Source organism: Anneissia japonica, unplaced genomic scaffold, assembly GCF_011630105.1.
Source record: "Anneissia japonica isolate Jap-2015-1 unplaced genomic scaffold, ASM1163010v1 scaffold287763_len296007_cov137, whole genome shotgun sequence".
Classification (NCBI taxonomy): Eukaryota; Metazoa; Echinodermata; class Crinoidea; order Comatulida; family Comatulidae; genus Anneissia; species Anneissia japonica.
The window spans coordinates 91,897-100,855 of NW_022698178.1; the positions used below are offsets into that span (position 1 = coordinate 91,897).

Sequence of the window (8,959 nt, forward strand, 5' to 3'; positions counted from 1 at the left end):
ATATTTATATATGTATATATATATATCACATATATATTATGGTAATAACCATTAACAGCATATGGCAATTGCATATAACTAGCTGTATCACACCTTTCGTTTTACAGTACAGATCGGTTATTATTATATTAATATGTATGCTAAAAAGCTAAAATAATAGAAAATGGCAGCCATTTTAAATTGTAATAGCTCAAAAATGTGTACAATATTTAGTTAACTGTTGTTGTCATTGTTATGAGTGAATTTCCAATTGAATACTGCATTTTAATGACATAAACTTACAGTATTAGTGACAATTTTTGGAAAAAATGGTGGCCATTTTGAAACTGCTGGTATGAAAAAAAAATGTTGCACATACTTTTTTGATTTATCAATGTCTACTCTACATCATATCCAATTTTTTAAAAATATAGCAAAAAAAAATGCAACCTCTGATATTGCTACATTTCGGACTAGACTATATGTGATTTACGGTATAATTAAAATTCCATTGAAAAAGCATATGGCCTCATTAGTCAGACCATGGAAAAATTGTCAGACACATCAAGGACTTTTGCTAAATAATAAGCCAACACTCGGCCCATGCCAAGTGTTCATTAAATGGCCAACGAAAATAAGCATTGGTTTTTTTGTTATATATTTATATAATATTTTATATAATATATAATATTTTATATAATATATAATTTTTTATATAATATATATTTTTTTATATATTATATAAAAAATTATATATTAAATAAAATATTATATATTATATAAAATATTATATATTATATAAAATATTATATAATATATAAAATATTATATAAATATATAACGTAAAAACCATGTCATTTTTTGCTAAATAATAAGTGAACAGATGGCACCTCATAATAATTGCCTTGTTTTTACTGTGCTATACACCTGTACTTCCTCTACTACTACTATCATATATTTTATTACATACTTTTATTATGCAAAAATGATAGCAGTTTGTGGAATAACACTCATTTAATATCAGGATTACATATTTTATTACATACTTTTATTATGCAAAAATGATAGCAGTTTGTGGAATAACACTCATTTAATATCAGACTTTCTACAGAACTCTAAAAATTGGAGTTTACCCAACAATTAAATATTAAAACATTTTTATTTCTCCTTTTTGTTTAGTGTTGTTGGCTTGAATTTTGATTTCCTGGCGTATAACTTGACTGGATTTATAGCATACGGTATATTCAATATTGGAATGTTTTGGATTCCACATATACAGGTACAGTAAAGCCGGCCTTACACTAGGCGAATTTATTCGCGCGAATCAAAAGAGTCGGTTCGATTCCTGAGCTCTGATTGGTTGCGCATTTGTTCGCTTCGCAAAAAGTAGAAACAATTCGAATTACTATATTTTGCTGAAGTGGAAACTTGGATAGAAATGTGAATGCACGTGCTCATGAACTGACGTTTTCGATTCCTGCAAATAAATTAGCTTTTAGTGTAAAACTGGCTTCAGAAAGCTATTATTGTAGGCTTATATTAATTTACAATTGCTGTAAATACAAATAATTAAAGACCGGTCCAGACTATCAAAAGGAATAATGATAAACTTTAAAGTTTACTTATGTTTCTTGTGTCCCTCCAATCAGATTTTTGTCTGATTAATTATTGATTTTTTATTATACTGTATACAACAGAATCTTGCGTAATTAATATTTTTAACATTTCGGACACTTATACTTCGCAAATTATGAAAAGTATATTTTTCTTTTTAAATTTTTTCCTTAAGTTGTAGTAATTGTAGCTAGCGTTTGTTTGTTGATTTTGGGATATTTTATATATTATAGTCTACAGGGTATTATCAATATAATATATAATTAGTTAAATAATTTTATTCCAGCCTTTTTAGTAGCAATGATTGCTGTTAATTTGATTTTTAAATGTAATAAAATGAAAAAATGAAAATGAAAGGTTTTGCAAAATAACTGTATTTCCCTCATGGTCGAAATTGCTTGCACTTTCACTATAATAATCACACAATTTTTGTGTAAATGTGAAATTAAAAAAAAAAATGTATCAGATACTTCCTATTAAAGTAAACAATATGTATTGTACACCCATTCCAGAGTAATAAAACAGCCTGATTTTTCAGAATTTGCACTTTCAATAGTCTTTGTGTACAATCAAGATCTTTTAATAGTACAGTATATGAAGTTGACAAAAAATGGATTACAGAATTTCCATTGAGCCAACTACTGTATCTTGAAGATAGCATTGTACAGTGGCAGTGGCAGACTTCCTGATTGGGGGGGGGGGTCTAAAATGCCTGACAGGGCATGTCACACCACATCTGCTACACCACAATTGGGGCTTAGCTGAGCAAGTGCAGAATGGACACCTAGATGCTTGAAAATGGCACTCTCAGGCTGTCAAAATAATGTTTCAAAACAGTTTTACCCAATAAAATGATTGGCTTCTTTATGGAATCCATGGGTCTCTAAAAGTGGGTCCTGTGCCCAGAAGCCTCATCGGTGCTGCCACTGGTATTGTATAGAATTATCCCATTATATTACTTATAACGTATAAGGCACTCAATGGTCTTACCCCTAATACATTTCAAATCTCATCCAACCTAAATCTACTCCTTGCCTTTAGACCATCTGACAAGTACCTTCTTGAGCAAGGCAGGTTAAAATCTGAAAACCTAGGAAAACGATGTGTATAAGAGACAGACTTTGTGTAATGTCATTGTCATAGTGCCACTGAACTTTGCATTCTGCTGTGGATATTGGTGCTATACAAATCCATGTTGACTGATTGATTGATGAATTTAGCATTTGTTAACTTTACAGGATCAATATGAGGAGAAGCACCCACGTGGTGTGAATCCCGTCCTCATCAATGATGTCTGCTTCACTCTACATGCAGTTTTCATCACTGCAGTTACTATCATCCAGTGTATAATTTATGAGGTAAATGCAATGATTAGATGTGTCTTCTTGTGTTAATACGTTCGCTGCCAGGGACATGTGTTCACGTCCCAGAAGATTCACTCAGGGTGCCGACACTATCCAACATATCTATTGTATTGCACGTAAATTCGCTGGTAGTAGTCGCCAGAACATAAAAATTATTAATGGGGTCTCAAGTCTCTTGCGATTCACGGGAGTTCAGGAAATTGGAACAGCCGGCCGCACACCAGTGATCAAGCAGACATCTCCCACAAAGTATTTTGATGCTTTATTAAGTAATAAAGTACTGTATTATCAATTGTCTTCCTGAAGTTATATGGCAGTGGGTTCAATATTATCAATCGCAGCATAATGAAATTAGATTATGGAAGCTCTTTTTGAACAGATCTCCCGGGAGAGGCTTTATCCAACTGGGGACCACTGTAAAAGTTTAATAATTAAAAGAAAGTAGTTGATAGTAATAATTGTTTTTATATTAAGAAGAGTATAGATACTAATTATTTTATATATTTCTTTATTTAATTTTTTTAATTCTTTTGACAAAATTTTTGCTTTTAAAAATTATTTGTAAATATTAAAACTAGAACTTTAATTACCATACAGTACGCAGATGCTAATAGGCCTCTAGCCTAGTTAGCTCTCAATAATATCTTCACTCATAGAAAATAACACATTTCTATAGTGCCAAAGCAAAAGCATATACATATACATATAAATTGAACATGTACATATTAATAACATACAGTATATATGATGTGATTTTCAAAGATTTTATTTCAACTTGTATGTTTTTATAAATTTTATTTTGATTTTTATTGCTAGAGAGGTAAGCAAAAGGTGTCAACTGTTTGCAAGGGTTTATTGATAGTAGCCTGGTTGTTTGCCTTAATCACCCTCCTCATCACGGCGTTCTCACATGAGCGTTTGATCACTTGGTTGGATTATGTCTATTATTTTTCGTACATCAAGCTTGGCGTGACACTAATTAAGTATGTTCCACAGGTAAGAGAAACTTTGGCTCTATTCGACTGGTTGTTCTTCGTTAAACCACACCCACCTGTGCAGTGGTAAAATCCTACAGTACTTAACGAAGGCGACCAGTCGAATAGAAAACTTGTAAATACTTGACAAAACAAAATGGCAGCATAGTTACCGCGATACACACTGCGTATCAAGATTGCTTTAGGCTTGTGGCAGTATGGGTTTTTTCGTAAACAAAGGTTTTCATCCAGTTTTTGAATTCTGTTAGCCCACAATTATTATTTGACGTCATGTGGGTAGATTTTATAAAATTAAATTTTTATTCTCTGAAAATTAATCTAAATTATATCAACATAAATGTTGTTTCTAAACTGACCAATCGGCCATGTTATTCAATGGTCACATAGATAACTTAATGCTGATTAACGCACTCTGGTTTACGTTAATTTCCTCTGTCAGTGTTACAAATCAGTCAAAGAAAAAAATACTCAACGAAAAACTAAACTGCAAACTAAATAGAAACATTGTTACAAGATAATAGATAGAAGATAAATACAAGAAAATAGAAAAGATATTTTTCTATCCATTGTTTTATAATATCTAATTCACTATCAGTGTTTAAATTTTTGTTTTTGTTACGTTTGTAACTCTCTACCCAGGAATGGGTACCTGGTAGGATGATGCAGACATGCCAACCACTCCGATTTTGTTTATTTAAAAGCAAAACTCCGCACTCCAATTTTGGGTAGAAAAACTGTTTAGATTTGATTAGAAAAGAAAAAGACCAGTCAATTTTAGTCCTGAACAGCAGTCTGAACTGTACACTAAAAAGTAATTCACGCTCCACGGTTATTTGATTTCGAAAAAACAACTGTCAGAGTTGCAGTCTGAACTGTATAGCGCTCCATCCATGGTCTACTGATTTCATATAACAGTGTAGAAAACCACGAGTACCAAAATGGAGAGAAATTAAAAACTCTCACCATTATATTTGACAATCCAATCACATTGGTACATGTCTTTAGGAAAAAATTAATTTTTTCCGATGGCGATTTAACATACTTCTCTCACATTGCCAAAATCCCCCTTAAAAGGTTTTCAGATGCCTCTTGTTGGCCTCGTAGAGTTAGCATGTCATACCTCCATGGTTTGATGATGTAGTATTGAATGTATTTGTCTATATCTTCATTAATTTGCAAGCACAACTGGAATTATCCCAGGGAGTTGAGGACATTGCACTTTGTGTTGGTTTGGCAAATTATGGATCCAATGACTAGGGGTAATATAATAGCATCACCAGCATCTTGCATTCTTTGGCAAAAAGCATGTTCTAAATCCCTATAATATTATTATTCAATATAAATTATATAATTTTTGATTTATTTTAAGTGTATTTTTTGAATTTTGCGTCCTATTTGTATCCTGCATTTTGTAAATTACCCTACTGTTCTTTTTAGGCCTTGATGAATTACAAACGTAAGAGTACAGATGGCTGGAGCATTGGTAATGTTCTGCTAGACTTCACTGGTGGTTCTCTAAGCTTAGTTCAGATGTTCCTGTTAGCCTACAACAATGGTGAGTTAATACAAAACATATTTATCTGTATCTACAGAAGATATAAATTCTTTGTTGTGGTAATAAGTCAATGTTTAATTTTTTTATCAAATTAATTTACTAGCTAGAAAGATATAAATGAAATGACAGCAGCACTTTCGAGACTAGATATAACAGACTATTGCGGCTACACTTTTTATTCTAGCTAGAAAGGTGAAGTATTAACAGACATAAATTACTTTTACAAATAGAAACATGTCTGTTTCAAACAATTTGAGGCCAAAAAAATAAATAATAAAAATAGAATAAAAACTAGACTTTCTATGTCTGGTTTGTAAAACAGAACGTAGGGCTCTTCCTCATTGCCTTAAATAGAAGTGATGTTGAAATTACAAAATAAAAAAATGAAAAATCATTAAACAAAATATAAAGTGAAACATACATGAAAAACAATATGAAATCATACGAAAGAAAACATATGTATTCATTATGGTCGCCATAGTGCTGTAGGCAGTAGGAATCTGGCACACAAACTGTTTTTGAATCTACACGTATCAAACATAATTTGTATAAAGTTTCACGTTTTGGTATTATAAAATGCACGCCTGGGTTACTTACAGTAGCTACGATAATATAAGGTTTTTTTTATATATATATATATTTTACTTTACCACAGATGAGTATAACATTTTTTCAGATGATGGTAAGAAAAGTAGATTATGATTTTGTGATATAAGATCAGCTATCCAAAGTTAATGTTATAATTATGTAGTGGACAGTATGAATAATATTAAAGCTTTTCCGAAAAAACAAGAGCTTCAGCTAGAGAATAACTGACGGGGAATTGACCTTTTCGCTAAGCTCTTCCGCTTAGATAAGATAAGAGCTTTCGATTGCACAACGATAGTAGGACATAGAACGTAATGACGTCACTAAAAGTAATCTGCGTATGCGAGAAAGTTAAGTTCTCCTTGTTGCGTAGATTCTAGGACTCAATTTGGCCAATTCTACGTATGCAGAGAACATAGGATGCCCGGTATTAAGACGGTCACTCGTGGGTGATTCCGTTTTATCGTTGTGTCGTCGTCGAACAAATCGAAAGCTGCCTATTGTTGCTATTATTAGGTCCGTCAAAATGACTGTCTAAAAACATACACAAACATGTTTATTTGTGGGGACAACATGTGTGTTTGTGAGACAATCGATTTGATGGGTGATACAGATGTTGGCTTTGCAACTCACTTTTGTATCCCAGCCCTGTAGGCTTTAATTATTTTGATTCCTTATTGCAGACTTTGTTCTGATTCTTTATAATTTTTATTGTTTGATATTAATAAAATATATTTTGTTCTTGTTCTTTCAGATGATTGGAATTCCATCTTTGGAGATCCCACAAAGTTTGGTCTTGGTTTTTTTTCTATATTATTCGATGTTCTCTTCATTCTTCAACACTACGTATGGTACAGGGGGAACACCCCTAAGCTTGAAAATAAGGAACGGTATTCCGAGATTGGAAGCGATGAACCTTTACTAAACGGTTCATCTGGAGCTTATTATGCTTCTGTTGAATAAGTATTTTTTTAATTTAAACAGTTTTTTTTTTCATTTATGAATTTTATCAACTATTCCTGGATATCGAAAGGTCCACTGATTAATCTCAGATAAGATAGTATAATACATACTTCAAGTATGGAAATGCTGGAAGATCATCATCATTCCTGATGATGACATAATTAATGTCGAAATACTGAATCCCGATAATCATCATCCTGATGATGACATAATTAATGTCGAAATATTGAATCCTGACACGATGGCGTGCATTTCTGTACTTGGAGTATGCATTATACTATCTTATTCCAGAATATCGTTTTATAAGTTATAAAATTTCGTGGACACAAAACTACCTGAACCTAATGCAATTATTTCAAAAAGAAATATCGAAGTGCAATGTCAAGAAACGAGAAGTGTTTTGATTATGATGATGATGATGACGAGATGTAATTTCTTTTTTTAGATGCAAATTATTACACTGAGAATTATACCATTAAAGTAATGGTATTGCACACATATAAAAGCTATGTTACAACACATCTACTTATAGTAAATCATAATTTTGTTTGTTAATGAAAAGTTGCTATTTAGTAATATTAGACATGTTTCTACGATACATTAAGATGCAATTTTAAATTTCTTTTTAATTCTATAATTTAGCTATAAGCTTAAAAATTTTTTTTTTTTTTAATTTAGTTTTTGAATGTATTTTATTCAATAACAATTAGGTCCCCAGGTACAGAGTACCACAGTCGTGTTGTCATGAGGTCGCGCTCTCTGATGTCAACAGACGTTGGCGACCGTTCATTACGCCTGAATGACTTTATAGGCTTTCTGGAAAAGGCATTTTAAAATCTAATATTTTACCATCAAAATGTACTAAAAACACAAAAGGTCGCATTATATTAGTTATCGAACACACATTTAATCATCAGTTAAAATTTACAAAGAAAAAGTAAGATACAACATCTTAATAATTATGTTAGAAAATGGGATCAATTGTTTGTCAGTGGAGAAAATGGCGTCTGTTGAATGCTTTTTGCAACGATAGCAACGGAGTAGTATCACATGGTATCGTGACATAACACTGTAGTACTCTATATGAGCAGATCTCGAGTAGATGCCCACCCTGTACTTTAAGTCTGATCTCTTGTGCCTGTGTTTTCCAAGAAAAGCCCAGTGTATGATTTAAATGAAAACACCCAAAGGTGAGCATTAAATTTTACATTCGAATTGGCCATCCAAAGTTGAAAATGTTTTTCATGTACAGGGATCACCCACCACCAAACTCAGGCCAGGTTTTTGTGTTCTGGAGGGTGGAACACGAGGGACTACGGTATTTAGTCACTGAGAAGAAATCAGTACCCACCAAGTACACATTAATTTTTTTTTTTAATATAATTACTACTATTGCAATTGTAATACATGTAATGCAAGTCCGTTTTGTAACAGTTTTTAGTTTTAAGTAGGTTAAGTATGAATTATTCTGATTTTTTTTTTTTTTTGTATAAAGCACATTATGGCATTTTTCTGCGGAGTGCACTAATAAGAATGGCATTTTTACATTTCACCATCAAATTCGAGACCACCTTTGGAACCTAAAAATATGAGGTGGTCTTGGGGTTAAGACTCCAAATAGAGGGTTAACTTTGTGTTAATAGATTAAAGTTTGTTTCTCGGGTCTTTTAAAAAGTGGTCTCAAATTAGAGGGGTCTCGAATTGGAGGGTGTACTGTATTATTATTATTATTATAAAAATATTCATTTGGATGATCCATAGTAATTTAACAAATGTTCACTAACCTGACGTTTTGATCTTCATCGGTGATCATTTTCCAAGTGATTTTAAAGGTCATACATTGTGGAATGCACTGTTCCATGTGTGCTGCGGCTTCTTGTTGCCATAGTCTACCAAGCGTC

At 32.2% G+C, this 8,959-nt stretch overlaps 1 protein-coding gene across 2 annotated transcripts in view; it reads left to right on the forward strand.

The window, feature by feature from the left end:
• Positions 1-7,179, forward strand: part of LOC117102424 (cystinosin-like) — a 19,098-nt gene extending 11,919 nt beyond the window's left edge. For both annotated transcript variants that reach the window (XM_033242678.1, XM_033242679.1), the window contains exons 5-9: positions 1,159-1,258; positions 2,832-2,951; positions 3,774-3,953; positions 5,390-5,507; positions 6,850-7,179. In XM_033242678.1, coding sequence (XP_033098569.1) covers positions 1,159-1,258; positions 2,832-2,951; positions 3,774-3,953; positions 5,390-5,507; positions 6,850-7,058 — 727 coding nt within the window. In that variant the 3' untranslated portion in view covers positions 7,059-7,179. The remainder of the gene's footprint in view (positions 1-1,158; positions 1,259-2,831; positions 2,952-3,773; positions 3,954-5,389; positions 5,508-6,849) is intronic.
• The last annotated feature ends 1,780 nt before the right edge of the window (positions 7,180-8,959 follow it).